The following is an 18,300-nucleotide window of genomic DNA, read 5'->3' as shown; positions in this document are numbered from 1 at the left end:
GCAGCAGCGCGCGCGTCCTCACGGTGCCGGGCGGACCCACGGTGACCGGACCCGGACCGTGGATGTATGGCCAGACGAGGGGGGAGGCTGCAAGCAGGGGCTCCCCCGCCGCTGCTTCTGGAACCGCAGCCCCTGCCGTTCCCATAGATACCGACGCAGGCGGGTGCATGGCCCAGGGATCCTCTTCATCTGTAGGTAAGCCGGGTCCCTGTAGGAACAGGAAACCTAAACTGAGGAGGAGAGGGGACCGCCTCCTTTTATTCTGTAGGTTTCCTGTTCCTATGGGGCGGATCCCTCTCTCTCATGTGGGGTGCTGTCGTGGCGAAGGGTAAAACCAGAGGTGCTGAGGTAAGAAGAAGCCACTCACACTGCTGTCCACGCTATCTGATCTAATACTGGAGATACATGATATAATACTGGAGATACCAGTGGTAAGAAGAAACTGCTCACACTGCGGTCCTCCCCGTCTATCTGATCTAATACTGGAGATACGAGGAGTGCTGAAGTAAGAAGAAGCCACTCACACTGCTGTTCACCCTGTCTATCTGATCTAATACTGGAGATACCGGTGGTGCTGAGGTAAGAAGAGGCTGCTCACACTGCTGTCCTCCCTGTCTTTCTGATCTAATACTAGAGACACCAGGAGTGCTGAAGTAAGAAGAAGCCACTCACACTGCTGTCCTCCCTGTCTATCTGATCTAATACTGGAGATACCAGGAGTACTGAAGTAAGAAGAGGCTGCTCACACTGCTGTCCACCCTGTCTTTCTGATCTAATACTAGAGACACCAGGAGTGCTGAAGTAAGAAGCCACTCACACTGCTGTCCTCCCTGTCTATCTGATCTAATACTGGAGATACCAGGAGTGCTGAGATAAGAAGAGGCTGCTCACACTGCTGTCCACCCTGTCTATCTGATCTAATACTGGAGATACCAGGAGTACTGAAGTAAGAAGAGGCTGCTCACACTGCTGTCCTCCCTGTCTATCTGATCTAATACTGGCGATACCAGAGGTGCTGATTTAAGAAGAAGATGCTCACACTTGTGTCCACACTGTATATCCGATCTAAGGATGGCCGCTTGCCAAAAATCGAATGCACCAGCCCTGCTAATTAGCATATGATGGGGTGCATAACAGCTTGCCATATAACTCAATGTATGTGTGAATCATCAAAGTGGTTTTCTGGATTTATGCAAGAAAGCAAAAGGAAGATATTCTCTTTTTATAGCGAAAGGTCATGTGCCTAAGGGTATGTGCACACGTTGCGGATTCCATTGCGAATTTTTCCGTGAGGATTCGGCAGAATCCGCAGGTAAAATGACCAGTGTTTCAGCTGCGGATTCCCTGCGGGTTTTCTGTGGATATCACATGCGTTTTTACACCTGCGGATTCCTATAAAGGAATAGGTGTAAAACACTGCGGAATCCGCACAAAGAATTGACATGCTGCGGAAAATAAACCGCAGCCTTTCTGCGCGGAATGTGCACTGCGGATTTGGTTTTCCATAGGTTTACATGGTACTGTACAACGCATGGAAAACTGCTGCGGATCCGCAGGGCCAAATCCGCAACATGTGCACATACCCTAAAAGCGCTAAAAACTGCACAATAATAAACTTTACTATAAAACCAACTTTACAACAATACTCTTTTCCTGCTACTACTGTTAAAAGCCTTCCTTCCCAGCCTTATTAAAATGTATCACCACCAAGAGGACTGGGGTTATGTTCTGCTATTGTAGTTTCTCCAGTAGGACTAGAACCCACAGAAGTATGCAGCACTTTCCATCAACTCCAACCATAGATCTAGGACTACGATGGAGCTCTACAATAAAACATGATCACAAGTCCTGGACTTGTCCTCATCTTAGGGCTGATTCAGGGAAAACTGGGTGGACCAAATTTTCTTCTTTGATAATTCTCAGGAGGTGCGGCATCTACAACATTCCATTAAATCCATAGGCATCCCCCTCTACTTTGCAGCTATAACAGCTCCCGCTCGGTGGGATGTTTTGCCGCTTCATCGAGCAAAGTATTTGAGAGGTCAGCTGCAGACGTTGGATGGGAGCACCTGGCTTTTAATCTTCATTCTAGGACATCCACAAGGTGTCGAACGGGGATGAGGTCCAAGCTCTGTGCGGCCGGTCAAGATCTCCTGCACCAAAATCCCCCAATTACACCTTTATGGACCCTGGTTTGTGCACTGGGCACAGTCTCGCTTGAACAAAAAAGATCCTTCCCAAACAGTTCTCAAATAGATGGAAGCTATAATTGTCAAAAATGTCTTCTACCAAAGTATTAAGATTTCCCTTAACAGCAAAAAAAGTCGAAGCATGAAAAACCAAGCCCAGCTTATCCCCCTCCACCGAACTCTACAGTAGGCGCAATGTTGCCAGGAGGGCAACGTTTTCATGGCAATTGCCAAACCCAGACTCTTCCATCAGACACCAGATATAGAAGTGTGATCCGTCACGGCACAGCCCAGAGATGGTCTTCTGTATACCACTCCATCCGACGTTTATTGTGCTTGGTAATGTAAGGCTTAAATGCAGCTGTCCAGACATGGAAATTCAGGCCATGAAGCTCCTAGCAGAGGGCATAGCTTCTATGGTAAAGTTAATGCAAAAGAAGGTTTGGACTCTGCAGTAATGGATGCAGTAGAGCGGTGGTGACTTCTGCCCTCTGCTTCTCAGCACTGGGCCCCCCCCCCCGCTGTGTAATGTTACGGGGTCTCCACTTTTCGTGGCTGAGTTGCTGCGGTTCCTTCCACTTCTCAATGTCACACACAGGTGATGGAAGAAGATTTAGATGGGAAGAAATGTCCTAAACAGACTTGTTACCCTGGTGGCTCCTATTACAGGCCGCGCTGTCACTGGAGAGCTCTGCACCACCGGCCGATCTGTCTCGTTAGTAATGGCTGACGGCATGGCGGGTGACGGAGGTTATACACCGGGGAAAATGGGGCTGGATGCTCTATACCAGGGGGCAATGGGACTGAATGAAAACCTGGAATTCAGTGATAACTATATGGAGAAAAGTGACAGGTCTTAATCAGTATGCAGGTCGGGCAGTCAGGACTCCAGGTAAGAGGAACGCCCACCACCGTAGAGTATAGCCCACCACCGTAGAGTATCGCCCACCACCGTAGAGTATCGCCCACACAGGCCGCCAGTGTCAGATACAAGAGATATATGGCTGAAGCACGAGGCGGAGTACAGAGCTGGCCAGGATGTTAGCCGTGATTTATGGCTGTTGGGATGACCCACTGTGCGTTCCGCTGTTATTCACAATCACAGCCTGGACATCACATACAGACCCTACATATCTGGCGGTGGATACGAGCGCGATCAGACACTACTGATCATAAAAATCGTCCTCAATGTTGCAAATCTTATCCTTCACCGATACATCATGTGCAATAAATCTGTGCGTACAGAAAATGTGCAAATAAACACTATATCAACAAATAGATCAGAAAATAAAAGGTAAAGATGAGTTTTAGCTTGTGGACACAGCGCTCCCCAATACTGACCTACAGAAATATCTGCACAATCACCCCATTATGGCACCTACATCCTCAATAACACGGCTGGGATCACACTGCACAGCCCGGCCCTCCTCCAGGGTCACACACTGCACAGCCCGGCCCTCCTCCAGGGTCACACACTGCACAGCCCGGCCCTCCTCCAGGGTCACACACTGCACAGCCCGGCCCTCCTCCAGGGTCACACACTGCACAGCCCGGCCCTCCTCCAGGGTCACACACTGCACAGCCCGGCCCTCCTCCAGGGTCACACACTGCACAGCCCGGCCCTCCTCCAGGGTCACACACTGCACAGCCCGGCCCTCCTCCAGGGTCACACACTGCACAGCCCGGCCCTCCTCCAGGGTCACACACTGCACAGCCCGGCCCTCCTCCAGGGTCACACACTGCACAGCCCGGCCCTCCTCCAGGGTCACACACTGCACAGCCCGGCCCTCCTCCAGGGTCACACACTGCACAGCCCGGCCCTCCTCCAGGGTCACACACTGCACAGCCCGGCCCTCCTCCAGGGTCACACACTGCACAGCCCGGCCCTCCTCCAGGGTCACACACTGCACAGCCCGGCCCTCCTCCAGGGTCACACACTGCACAGCCCGGCCCTCCTCCAGGGTCACACACTGCACAGCCCGGCCCTCCTCCAGGGTCACACACTGCACAGCCCGGCCCTCCTCCAGGGTCACACACTGCACAGCCCGGCCCTCCTCCAGGGTCACACACTGCACAGCCCGGCCCTCCTCCAGGGTCACACACTGCACAGCCCGGCCCTCCTCCAGGGTCACACACTGCACAGCCCGGCCCTCCTCCAGGGTCACACACTGCACAGCCCGGCCCTCCTCCAGGGTCACACACTGCACAGCCCGGCCCTCCTCCAGGGTCACACACTGCACAGCCCGGCCCTCCTCCAGGGTCACACACTGCACAGCCCGGCCCTCCTCCAGGGTCACACACTGCACAGCCCGGCCCTCCTCCAGGGTCACACACTGCACAGCCCGGCCCTCCTCCAGGGTCACACACTGCACAGCCCGGCCCTCCTCCAGGGTCACACACTGCACAGCCCGGCCCTCCTCCAGGGTCACACACTGCACAGCCCGGCCCTCCTCCAGGGTCACACACTGCACAGCCCGGCCCTCCTCCAGGGTCACACACTGCACAGCCCGGCCCTCCTCCAGGGTCACACACTGCACAGCCCGGCCCTCCTCCAGGGTCACACACTGCACAGCCCGGCCCTCCTCCAGGGTCACACACTGCACAGCCCGGCCCTCCTCCAGGGTCACACACTGCACAGCCCGGCCCTCCTCCAGGGTCACACACTGCACAGCCCGGCCCTCCTCCAGGGTCACACACTGCACAGCCCGGCCCTCCTCCAGGGTCACACACTGCACAGCCCGGCCCTCCTCCAGGGTCACACACTGCACAGCCCGGCCCTCCTCCAGGGTCACACACTGCACAGCCCGGCCCTCCTCCAGGGTCACACACTGCACAGCCCGGCCCTCCTCCAGGGTCACACACTGCACAGCCCGGCCCTCCTCCAGGGTCACACACTGCACAGCCCGGCCCTCCTCCAGGGTCACACACTGCACAGCCCGGCCCTCCTCCAGGGTCACACACTGCACAGCCCGGCCCTCCTCCAGGGTCACACACTGCACAGCCCGGCCCTCCTCCAGGGTCACACACTGCACAGCCCGGCCCTCCTCCAGGGTCACACACTGCACAGCCCGGCCCTCCTCCAGGGTCACACACTGCACTGCCCGGCCCTCCTCCAGGGTCACACACTGCACAGCCCTGCCCTTTTCTGGGGGGCGCACACTGCACTGCACAGCCCTGCCCTTTTCTGGGGGGCGCACACTGCACTGCACTGCCATGCCCTTTTCTGGGGGGCGCACACTGCACTGCACTGCCATGCCCTTTTCTGGGGGGCGCACACTGCACTGCCATGCCCTTTTCTGGGGGGCACACACACTGCACAGCCATGCCCTTTTCTGGGGGGCACACACACTGCACAGCCATGCCCTTTTCTGGGGGGGCACACACACTGCACAGCCATGCCCTTTTCTGGGGGGGCACACACTGCACAGCCCTGCCCTTTTCTGGGGGGGCACACACTGCACAGCCCTGCCCTTTTCTAAGGGGGGTCACACACTGCACAGCCCTGCCCTTTTCTAAGGGGGGTCACACACTGCACAGCCATGCCCTTTTCTAAGGGGGGTCACACACTGCACAGCCCTGCCCTTTTCTAAGGGGGGTCACACACTGCACAGCCCTGCCCTTTTCTAAGGGGGCACACGCTGCACAGCCCTGCCCTTTTCTGGGGGGCACACACACACTGCACAGCCCTGCCCTTTTCTGGGGGTCACACACTGCACAGCCCTGCCCTTTTCTGGGGGGGTCACACACTGCACAGCCCTGCCCTTTTCTGGGGGGGTCACACTGCACAGCCCTGCCCTTTTCTAAGGGGGCACACGCTGCACAGCCCTGCCCTTTTCTGGGGGGCACACACACACTGCACAGCCCTTCCCTTTTCTGGGGGGCACACACTGCACAGCCCTGCCCTTTTCTGGGGGGGTCACACACTGCACAGCCCTGCCCTTTTCTGGGGGGGTCACACACTGCACAGCCCTGCCCTTTTCTGGGGGGGTCACACACTGCACAGCCCTGCCCTTTTCTGGGGGGGGGGGGGTCACACACTGCACAGCCCTGCCCTTTTCTAGGGGGACACACACTGCACAGCCCTGCCCTTTTCTGGGGGGGTCACACACTGCACAGCCCTGCCCTTTTCTGGGGGGGGTCACACACTGCACAGCCCTGCCCTTTTCTGGGGGGGTCACACACTGCACAGCCCTGCCCTTTTCTGGGGGGGTCACACACTGCACAGCCCTGCCCTTTTCTGGGGGGGGGGGGGTCACACACTGCACAGCCCTGCCCTTTTCTGGGGGGGGGGGGGGTCACACACTGCACAGCCCTGCCCTTTTCTAAGGGGGGTCACACACTGCACAGCCCTGCCCTTTTCTAAGGGGGGTCACACACTGCACAGCCCTGCCCTTTTCTAAGGGGGCACACGCTGCACAGCCCTGCCCTTTTCTGGGGGGCACACACACTGCACAGCCCTGCCCTTTTCTGGGGGGCACACACGCTGTACAGCCCTGCCCTTTTCTGGGGGGCACACACACACTGTACAGCCCTGCCCTTTTCTGGGGGGCACACACACACTGTACAGCCCTGCCCTTTTCTGGGGGGCACACACACTGTACAGCCCTGCCCTTTTCTGGGGGGCACACACACTGTACAGCCCTGCCCTTTTCTGGGGGTCACACACTGCACAGCCCTCCTCCAGGGTCACACACTGCACAGCCCTGCCCTTTTCTGGGGGGGGTCACACACTGCACAGCCCTGCCCTTTTCTGGGGGGGGGGGGGTCACACACTGCACAGCCCTGCCCTTTTCTGGGGGGGGGGGGGGTCACACACTGCACAGCCCTGCCCTTTTCTAGGGGGACACACACTGCACAGCCCTGCCCTTTTCTGGGGGGCACACACACTGCACAGCCCTGCCCTTTTCTGGGGGGCACACACACTGCACAGCCCTGCCCTTTTCTGGGGGGCACACACTGCACAGCCTTGCCCTTTTCTGGGGGGCACACACACTGTACAGCCCTGCCCTTTTCTGGGGGGCACACACACACTGCACAGCCCTGCCCTTTTCTGGGGGGGCACACTGGATGCAATGGCCTGGACATTGAGTGCCCCCTAATTCCAGGCACCAGCGGTACGCACAGAACCATAAGCAGAGCGCCCCCTGCCGGCATCAGCGCCAGTAACGGTCCCCGCTATGTAATGATGTCTCCTCTGTATGTGGCCAGCTCTGCCGAATACTCACAGTTCCTGATATCTGAGATAAACACGGCCAGGCCCCGCATCCCATCTCCCTTGGACACGGCAGGCATCTTCCCCAGAGAGAAGGGGGCAACGCCCGGACCCAACGAGAAGCGGAGGAGCCCCGGGCCGGTGCGCTGAGCGGTAACGTGACCGGGTTATGACTGATGCGTCTCCTCCGGCCCGGCGCGCCCCCGACTACACTGAGAGGAGGAGACGGGACCGCGCACTGAGCCGCAGAGATCGCGCCGGGGAGATGTCACAGGAAGCGCGTTCACAGCGCCGCCTCCTCGGCTTATATAGAGGGGGCGTGGTTCTGGTGTGGACGTCACGTGGTTAGACGAATAGCAATTCGAACATTTACATATCTGCATGTGATTCTGCCGGCTGTGGAGTCAGGCTCGGGCGTGCGGGAGTCCGCGGCGGGTGTGCGGGCATGGTGTAGTCACCGGGATAACCCTTCAAGGGATGGTCCACATTTGGCATTTATATAAAAATCGTACTAGGCATATACAGTTTGACTTAATGTTTGCTGAAACATCTACTTTTATTTAATATGCAAATTAGGGAGCTAGTGCACCTTGGGAGTGGCTAAAGAGCCCTCATTTGCACATTAAATACAAGTAGATTTATTTATGTTAAGTATGATTTTTATAGGGGGCTATGTCACAGATATGAGTAGTTCTGCATTTTTATTGGCATTTCTGGGGGCGAGAGACTCCCCGTAACTAGGAATCCATCGGGGCGCTCCTTCTGAATGTCTGAAGGGAGTCTGTAGATATCTTCTGGCCGTATCTGTCATAAACCTGGGGCAGAAGGGCTTTTATGCTTCATGAGAGGGTGAAGTCTCACTTTTGTTAAAGGGATTGTCAGGTTTGTCAGGAAAGTCTACAGTCACTGTGACCGCAGACTTCTAAACCCACACAGTGTGTGTATCACATCGGAGCCAACGGATCTCACCGACACTAGAGAATCCTGACTGTGTGGTTCAGAAGTCTGCGGTCACAGAGTGACTTTAGACTTTCATGACAAACCAGGAAACCCCTTTAAATGCTGTTTTCAGAGATTGACAGTAGCAGTTAAGTGGTTAAACTAGCTGCTGCTAGTTCAGATGAACACATCTGTACTTGGACCTCTATGCACAGATTGTCTATGGGTGACCTGATGCGAACTTGACATCCTTAGGTCACAGTCAGACGACCATATAAATCGAACAGCAGTGCACGGACTGGCCGGTGGCTCTCCTGACCCGATCATGACAGCTGCTTAGAAATACAATGCAGCTGTCACACTTGGGTTGGTATACCCGCCGGCCAGTCCATGCATTGCGTTCCAATTTCAGGTTTGTATACCCGCCGGCCAGTCTGCATTGCGTTCCAATTTCAGGTTGGTATACCCGCCAGCAAGTTCGTGCATTGCGTTCCAATTTTAGGTTTCAGGTTTGTATACCTGCAGGCCAGTCAGTGCATTGCGTTCCAGTTTCAGGTTGGTATAACCGCCGGCCAGTCCGTGCATTGCGTTCCAATTTCAGGTTGGTATACCCGCCAGCAAGTCCGTGCATTGCGTTCCAATTTCAGGTTGGTATACCCGCCGGCAAGTCCGTGCATTGCATTCCAATTTCAGGTTGGTATACCTGCCGGCCAGTCCGTGCATTGCTTTCCAATTTCAGGTTGGTATACCCGCCGGCAAGTCTGTGCATTGCATTCCAATTTCAGGTTGGTATACCCGCCGGCCAGTCCGTACATTGCATTCCAATTTCAGGTTTGTATACCTGCCGGCCAGTCCGTGCATTGCGTTCCAATTTCAGGTTTGTATACCCGCCAGCAAGTCCGTGCATTGCGTTCCAATTTCAGGTTGGTATACCCGCCGGCAAGTCCGTGCATTGCATTCCAATTTCAGGTTGGTATACCTGCCGGCCAGTCCGTGCATTGCTTTCCAATTTCAGGTTGGTATACCCGCCGGCAAGTCTGTGCATTGCATTCCAATTTCAGGTTGGTATACCCGCCGGCCAGTCCGTACATTGCATTCCAATTTCAGGTTTGTATACCTGCCGGCCAGTCCGTGCATTGCGTTCCAATTTCAGGTTTGTATAACAGCCGGCCAGTCCGTGCATTGCATTCTAATTTCAGGTTGGTGTAACCGCCAGCCAGTCCGTGCATTGCGTTCCAATTTCAGGTTGGAATACCCGCCGGCCAGTCCATTCATTGCGTTCCAATTTCGGTCTCATTTCTTCTACCGTCTGCCTTACAGGCATTCATGAAACTGTTGAATTCAGGTTAAGAAACCCATGACTGATCCGTACTACACAGACTTGTGAACCAGGCAGGTGCCGGCTGTATTGCACAGTCGGCACCTGAAATGTATAGTAGGTGCTCTATACACCTGCACCCGACATGAGATGTTCCAGAATATCCTATGTCAAGAAGGGTTTATAGGTGCAATATTTGCCAATAAATACAGGTCCTTCTCAAAAAATTAGCATATAGTGTTAAATTTCATTATTTACCATAATGTAATGATTACAATTAAACTTTCATATATTATAGATTCATTATCCACCAACTGAAATTTGTCAGGTCTTTTATTGTTTTAATACTGATGATTTTGGCCTACAACTCCTGACAACCCAAAAAACCTGTCTCAATAAATTAGCATATCAAGAAAAGGTTCTCTAAACGACCTATTACCCTAATCTTCTGAATTAACTAATTAACTCTAAACACATGCAAAAGATACCTGAGGCTTTTAAAAACTCCCTGCCTGGTTCATTACTCAAAACCCCCATCATGGGTAAGACTAGCGACCTGACAGATGTCAAGAAGGCCATCATTGACACCCTCAAGCAAGAGGGTAAGACCCAGAAAGAAATTTCTCAACAAATAGGCTGTTCCCAGAGTGCTGTATCAAGGCACCTCAATGGTAAGTCTGTTGGAAGGAAACAATGTGGCAGAAAACGCTGTACAACGAGAAGAGGTGACCGGAACCTGAGGAAGATTGTGGAGAAGGACCGATTCCAGACCTTGGGGAACCTGAGGAAGCAGTGGACTGAGTCTGGTGTGGAAACATCCAGAGCCACCGTGCACAGGCGTGTGCAGGAAATGGGCTACAGGTGCCGCATTCCCCAGGTAAAGCCACTTTTTTTCTACAGAGAAGCAGCACTGGACTGTTGCTAAGTGGTCCCAAGTACTTTTTTCTGATGAAAGCAAATTTTGCATGTCATTCGGAAATCAAGGTGCCAGAGTATGGAGGAAGACTGGGGAGAAGGAAATGCCAAAATGCCTGAAGTCCAGTGTCAAGTACCCACAGTCAGTGATGGTGTGGGGTGCCATGTCAGCTGCTGGTGTTGGTCCACTGTGTTTCATCAAGGGCAGGGTCAATGCAGCTAGCTATCAGGAGATTTTGGAGCACTTCATGCTTCCCTCGGCTGAAATGCTTTATGGAGATGAAGATTTCATTTTTCAGCACGACCTGGCACCTGCTCACAGTGCCAAAACCACTGGTAAATGGTTTACTGACCATGGTATTACTGTGCTCAATTGGCCTGCCAACTCTCCTGACCTGAACCCCATAGAGAATCTGTGGGATATTGTGAAGAGAAAGTTGAGAGACGCAAGACCCAACACTCTGGATGAGCTTAAGGCCGCTATTGAAGCATCCTGGGCCTCCATAACATCTCAGCAGTGTCACATGCCTCCATGCCACGCCGCATTGAAGCAGTCATTTCTGCCAAAGGATTCCCGACCAAGTATTGAGTGCATAACTGAACATTATTATTTGATGGTTTTTTTGTTTGTTATTAAAAAACACTTTTATTTGATTGGCCGGGTGAAATATGCTAATTTATTGAGACAGGTTTTTTGGGTTATCAGGAGTTGTATGCCAAAATCATCAGTATTAAAACAATAAAAGACCTGATAAATTTCAGTTGGTGGATAATGAATCTATAATATATGAAAGTTTAATTGTAATCATTACATTATGGTAAATAATGAAATTTAACACTATATGCTAATTTTTTGAGAAGGACCTGTATAACTATAAAAAAAACTGTGGAGAGATGTAGGGATTATTGATGAGCAAGCGTGCTCGGATAAGGCATTATTATGCTCGTGTCCTAATCGAGTATTTCGGCGTGCTCGAAATATATGTGTAACACCCCAGGTAACCGTTTGTTACAGTGATGTTGCCTTCCTTTCTGGGAGGGTGATATCACGCTTGGAGGCGAGGAGGATTCTCTCTATCAGGTAAGGCTCTCACATTCAACACATTCTGAATCCAGGCCAGAAGGGGGGAGCTCAGGACCAGGATTCAGGGGAGCTTCCCTTAGCTATAGGCTTCCTGGTCTGGAGGAGGAGTCAGGCAGTCTAGAGGAGAGCGTGATAGAAGGACGTCAGATACAGACAAAGGGGCCAAGCAGCCACGTGGGAGCTGCGACCCCTGGAAAGAGTGAGAATTTGAAGACGTTGAATAGTGGAGGAGCTTAGAGGAAAGGAGCACAGTGGAGGAAGAGGCTCAGCAGGGGAACAGCGGAAGGACACCCTCAAAGCCAGAGCGCAGGTACCGGGAGCCCGAGGTCGTGTTGCTCTCCAGGATGCGCAACAAAATCGGAGGGCTTAGAACTGTATGTCAATTGCCCGCATCACGTCTGAGATGAAGCAGTAACCTGAGAGCCCGGGTCATGATAGAGACCCTATAAACAGGCTTGCACTGCCTATCGTACAGACATCTGTCTTAGGACAGGAGAAAGGGGACTTTGCAACCAAGCTTCAAGCGGCAGGGACCTCGCCAACTAAAGTAGCACAAGTAGGAAAGGCTTACGGACCTCACCTGGGAGAGGGATCGCCTATTGCCTCCAAGCCGGCCGGACCACAGCTACCCTGCACTTGGTACCCTGGACTGAGGGCTGCTATCATCAGTAAACCAGGTAAAGACTGCAAACCTGTGTCCTCGTTCTTTGCCATACCATCCACCACACCATCTGTGCCCTACACCTGGGAAGCCCTGGGGACCCCTCTTCACTTGTGGGAAGCGTCACCATCTTGCTGCATACCATCACACCAGGGGACCCCTTTAAGCAGCGTCGGTCCCCACTGACCGAACACCACAGGTGGCGTCACGAACAATAAACTTTATTCATAAAACTCCTAAAAGACTTTCCCCTTAAATTGGGCGCCCAGGGCCACGGACCGGGTCGCAGCCACTGTGACATCCCCTTTAAGCACCGGACCCGATACTGAGTACCCCAGGCCCTGCCGTGTGACTCATATGCTCAAGTCGCTGCAGCTGCATATCTCGGGTCTGTTTGACAGCCGCAACACATGCAGGGATTGTCTGTTTGTTAGGCAGGTCCTGCATGTGTTGCGGCTGTCGAACAGCCACGAGACATGCAGCCACGGGGACGCGAGCATTTTTTCGAGCATACTGAAAATATTTGATGAGGACACGAACATGATCAGATAACACCTTATTCGAGCACACCCGCTCATCACTATTAGGGATGCAATGCAATCTTTGATTTATAATTCTCAGTTGCAAATTTTGCAACTCTACATCTCCATCAGTGCTGGTAATTATACCGGCTTACTTCTACACGTATAAAGTGAAATGGAATGATAGGGTTAATTCTGCGCTGCCGGTAGTCAAGGATGGAAGAGGAGAGCGGTATTCAGGAATGCGGTTTATTTGTCAACGCATTTCGAAGTTACAAACTTCATCAGGAGAAATCACTGTGATTTGTCCTGATGAAGAAATTCGGAACTTCAAAAGGCGTTGACAAATAAACTGCCTTTCTGAATACCGCTCTCCTCTTCCATCCTTGACTACCGGCAGCGCAGAATTAACCCTATCATTCCATTTCAGCTGTTATTTTAGCCTGTGGGGCTGCAGCAGCCTTGAGCCTTTTAGTGGTTGTGGTGACACAGCCATACCAGGTGAGTACCATTTGCCTTTGGTCTCCCCATTGTCACTCGGATAAAACCCTATTGCGCTTATTGTTATTGCAGTTTTCCTTCCTGCATCTACACGTATCTTATCAATTTCTCTCCAATCAGACCAACACAGATGTAAATTGACGTGTGCAAGTGTGGAGTCCTGTCCTTCAGGCACACCATGGACAAATGGCTTTTCATCTATTCGAAATCTTACCAATCTACCAAATGACTTATTAGGATAAGCTAGTGTACTATTATAAAGGATACATAATACGGCGACATCTGCTGCACCAAAATATGGATTTTATTGATATGCAAATTTGGCCATTTGGTGCATTGGTGGGCATGATTGGTAAACTTTTACTGAGTGGCTTCTCCTCTCCGCACTGCCCCGACTTCTTGATTGATGGTGGACAGAGAGGATACGCTGCATAACATTACTACCACTCATCACTCTCAATGAAGAAGCAGGAGCAGAGATGGAGGAGAGAAGCAAAGATGAGCCACAGACTGCAAGTACACTAATACACCCACCAATGCACTAGAGAAACTAATTTTCATATACAGTAGTTAAAAAAAACATTGCCCAAACCTACACTACCTCTGCTTGGCAGGGGTAATGTTACTGACAGATTCTCTCTAAGTCTTAGCGCTTCTAGGCAGTGTCAGGTGTATACACTCAGAAGATACAATTAAGAAATTCACAGGAAAACGCAGAATTAATTTAACTGGGAGCATGGTCATTGGAAAAGTAGCATGGTCCTCTATCAAAAATTCAAACATGGATGTAAGTAGAAGAAACTCCTAATCAATTGCTAAATTAAATACCGAAAAAATCGAGTGCTGACTTCAATATACATATAAATCAATTATCAAAAAGGTTTTTGGAACCAATTGTGGGGGAGAGAAATAAATGGTTCAAAGTGTATAGTACACAATGTCCTAATGCTCCTGGAACGCCCGCCAGGGCCTAGGGGTACTCAGTACCGGGTCCGGTCGTTATTAAAGGGGAGGTCACAGTGGCGGCGACCCGGTTCGTGGCCCTGGACGCCCAAGTAAAAGGGAATGTTTTTAAAGGGATATGAAAAGTAATAAAAGTTTGTGACGCCACCTGTGGTGCCCAGTCCTCTGGGGCGATGTTACTGCAGCAAAGATGGTAACGCTTCCCACAAGTGAAGCTGAGTCCCCAGGGCTCCCGGTATGTATGGCAAGGATAGTGTGGTGCCAGAATAAACGGAGGACACAGAGTTGCAGTCTCTTTACCTGGTTTACTGGTTGTAGTAAGCCACAGTCCAGGGCACCAGCAACAGGTGACAGTGAAGTCCAGGCAGCTTGAAAACGAAGTAGAATCTCCCTTGCCAGGTAAGATTGTGAGCCATCCACTATGCGCTGAATATTAGTCCCTTGCTGCCTGGAGCTTCCTGACAAGGTCCTCTTTTACTCTCTGTCCTGGGACAGTTCCTGCATGGTAGGCAACTTGAGCCGTTCCTTGGGGTCTCTATCCACAGTGACTCTGGGCTCTGGATGTTGATGTACCTCAGGGTATAATGTGGACAAGTCAAATCCATTTTCCTGCCCTCCGGTTCTGCCATGGGACTTGTAGTTCCACACAGCCTCGGGCTCCCGGTGCCTGGTTCCTGCGCTCTAGCCTAGAGGGAGCTCACTCGCAGCTCTCCTCTAGCTCCTGACCACTCCTGTGCACCTTCACTGTTCCTTGTCTGCTACAGACTAACTCCTCCTCCAGACCATAATGTATATCAAGGGAAGCTCCCCTGAAACTGGGTTCAGAGCTCCCCCTTCTGGCCTGGAGCCAGAAAGTGTTGCATGTACAGATTACCTGTCAAAGGGATCCTCCTCGTCTCCAGGCATAGCATCACCCTCCCTGAGAGGAAGGCAATACCACTGTGGTACCTGAACTCCTGGGGTGGCACACTGCTATCCTGCAATCCCCATAAGTTCCTGAACTAGCAACAAACATTGTATCAGTAAAGTGCATGCGCATACAAATAACAACTACAACACTTACCCATCTTAAAGTGCAAGTGCAAAATTCCAGGGGACAGACCCAATGCCTGTTTCACATTTGCTTTCTCGTAGGGGTATCAAGGAGCTACAATATATGCCCCACAGTGGCCACAGTATGGATCGATGCTTAGGCATCTGTCTACCATACCAACTCATTGCAAAATAATGTCTATAGCACAGTATTTTTTTTGTGGCCACCCTCTATATAGGAAACCACAGTTTTCTGATTTTTAATATACACTTAAATGGTATACCAGCCAGATGGAGGCCAAAAGAACGCAGTTCTGGCATCTGGTTGGTGAATGGAGACCTGTAGGAACCATAAAAGTATAAACTTGTATCTTTTCCGGGCGTATACTTTCAGCCGAGTGCACAAACACAGTGAGCCTTTATCACTATAAATTGGTGTGTAAATGGCTAATTGTTCTGCTTGAGATCTGTCCAATCTGCATGAAAACTGATTTCACGCTTGTGAAATCAGTTTTCGTAATGACGATAGTGTGTAAACTACAGACAGATATTCCACATCTCCGTTACAGGGAACAGAAATTTTTTATTTTAGGATCTGCCAATTCAGACCAACTGGCCTGAGATGAGACATCTGTGTTTGATGGTCCATACACAAACAGCAAGGCCCGGTCAGAGTCAGGGCTGCGGAGGTGTAATATCAGCTTTATAGGGCTTATCAGAATTGGGGTTTGAGTCAGGAAACCTGCGGTCGATCAGTGGGAACTCTAAATTTAGCCTTAGGCCAGACTTAGACAACGTAGGAAAAATCGTCCAATTTTCAACCTTGGGATGCAGTCAGATGGCCGTATACATTGGACCGAGATCGGAATGCAGCTCATGGTGGATTTATGGAAATCTCATGGCCACTGTGCTTTTTATTTAATGCTCCAATAATTTCCCTGAGAGGACATCCGAGTTCAGTCCGATGTTTTCCACGCACCCGTAGACTTGACTGGGTGCACGTGATCTGATTTTTTCCTCATGCCGATTCAGCACTGCTCCATAGTATAACATTGGTCTGAGTCATCAGATAAGACATCGCATAGCAGTCGTCCAAGTTTTACGCTCGTGTGAGCAAACCCAAATACTCAGTGTAACCTTAGGCTTTATTCAGAAATACCTTTTTTTGTCCTATATGAGCAAAAAGTGGCCGGATTTTCGTCAATGTTTGTCCGTTTTTAACCTCACAAATGTTCTCATTCGCGAAGAAAGTTACAAAACTTTTCCAGCAAATTTCAATGTTAAAAACAGATAGTGCACAGATTGTATCAAGATGGCATCCGTATCCTACTCGTGATTTTCGTGGACCTGTAAACTCGTGTGGATAAGTGACTCCACTCAAAAACGGACATGCCTCATAGATTTTTTTGTGGACACAGTTCGCAAAAATAGCCCATAGATTATAATGGATAACATTTATGTATGAAAAACACGAATAGAAAACATGAAAAAACGAACGTAGAATTAGGCTTTAAATTGTTATGTGCAGTAAAAAAAAAAGGCCCGTGGCTAAAAAAAACCAAACAATAAAAACTGGCTATATAAATGGTAAAATTCCAGCTCCATAAACATCAAATGCAAACATTGGAGCCCGGTGGACATTATAGAGCTGATCTGGGAAATTCTCTCAGCAATTAAAAGGAATAAATCTTTGTTCTTGGTTCAGTATATTAATGAACATCCAAGGATGTTAAAATTCCTGAAAGCTGACGAAGCCAAAAGTGCCCAGTTTTGTAGATTATCACCAGCATTGTTCTGAAAGAGGTGTCGTGTCAGAGGAAATAGATTCAGCAGATTTTCACATGCACAAAAGCAAAATGTACAGAATCAGTCAAAACATGCCTTGTACTTAATATTCAGGCAAATAAATACAATTTGTATTCAAATTTTTGCTGTAAAGTAACATGCAGGCTGTCAGTAGGGGGTCACCAAAAAAGCTACTTTCATAGGACACCAAGGGCTTGTTCACACACAATGTTTTAGCTGCATTTTTGAGCAGAAAAAAACGCAGCTTTTTACATACAAGAAAATTACAAAAATTAGCTGACGCGATTCTGGCAATGCCACCCAGCATTTTATAATTGCGGCAAAATAAACTAGCTTTCTAAAATCCCATTCACATGGAGCATTTTCCCCTTGAGTTTTTTGAACTGCGGTGCATTTTTGTTTTTTTTTATACCATAGAATGTCAATTCTTTTTACTTTTTTTGTTGCGTTATTTTTACCTACTCATTTGCAGGCATAAAAAAAATCAAAAATATGCATAATGTAGTAATGTATGCATGTTATTCTGCTCACATGATGCATTTTTCATGTAGCAAAAAAATGCTACAAAACTAGCTCAGTGTGAGTACATCCTTAAAGGATTAAGGCACTTTGATGTACAGTATGTAATTACTTTTATGCCCAAAAAGACAAAAGTATTTTAAGAGTGATACTATCTGATGATGTCATTTTGATGGGAATACTAGCTATCCATGCAGCGTGATTCTTTCCATGAAATCTGATTGAATCTGTAAGAGAGGCTCGAAGGAAACCTATACAAATATGTACATAGCCGAGAATTGTGTACCAAGTTCTATTTAAAGGGATCCTACAAAAATGATAAAACTTGCATAAACTTAGGCTGGTTTACTAAAAGCATGGTTACTAGGGATGAGCAGACCTGTGGAAGTTCAGGTTCGTCGGGTTCGGACAAACTTTAGTCCAAATTTCAATTCGGGTTCCAGAAGTTGACCCGAACGTGACCCCGAACCCCAGATAACTCAACAGGGACCTAAACTTTAGTGCTGTAAAATGATCATATTAAGGGCCAGGGGGTTGTAAAAGGAATCAAAATAGGGGTAAGAGCAGGACAACTGCGCTGAAAACAAATGTGGATAGGGAAATTACTTAAAAATAACATAGAATAAAAAAATATAAAAAA

General features: G+C 50.1%; 1 protein-coding gene across 2 annotated transcripts in view; it reads right to left on the bottom strand.

Moving 5' to 3' along the window:
- The window catches only part of AP2A2 (adaptor related protein complex 2 subunit alpha 2), an 87,268-nt gene extending 79,594 nt beyond the window's left edge, over positions 1-7,674 (bottom strand). Inside the window, exon 1 of one of the 2 annotated variants that reach the window (XM_077287841.1) lies at positions 7,415-7,674. In XM_077287841.1, coding sequence (XP_077143956.1) covers positions 7,415-7,481 — 67 coding nt within the window. In that variant the 5' untranslated portion in view covers positions 7,482-7,674. The remainder of the gene's footprint in view (positions 1-7,414) is intronic. The other variant, XM_077287843.1, reaches the window with a different exon arrangement.
- Between the last annotated feature and the right edge of the window lie 10,626 nt (positions 7,675-18,300).

The sequence above is a fragment of the Ranitomeya variabilis genome, chromosome 2 (assembly GCF_051348905.1).
Source record: "Ranitomeya variabilis isolate aRanVar5 chromosome 2, aRanVar5.hap1, whole genome shotgun sequence".
Taxonomy (NCBI): domain Eukaryota; kingdom Metazoa; phylum Chordata; class Amphibia; order Anura; family Dendrobatidae; genus Ranitomeya; species Ranitomeya variabilis.
The sequence above is the reverse complement of the archived record's forward strand: the minus strand, read 5'-3'. Positions and strand labels throughout refer to the sequence as shown.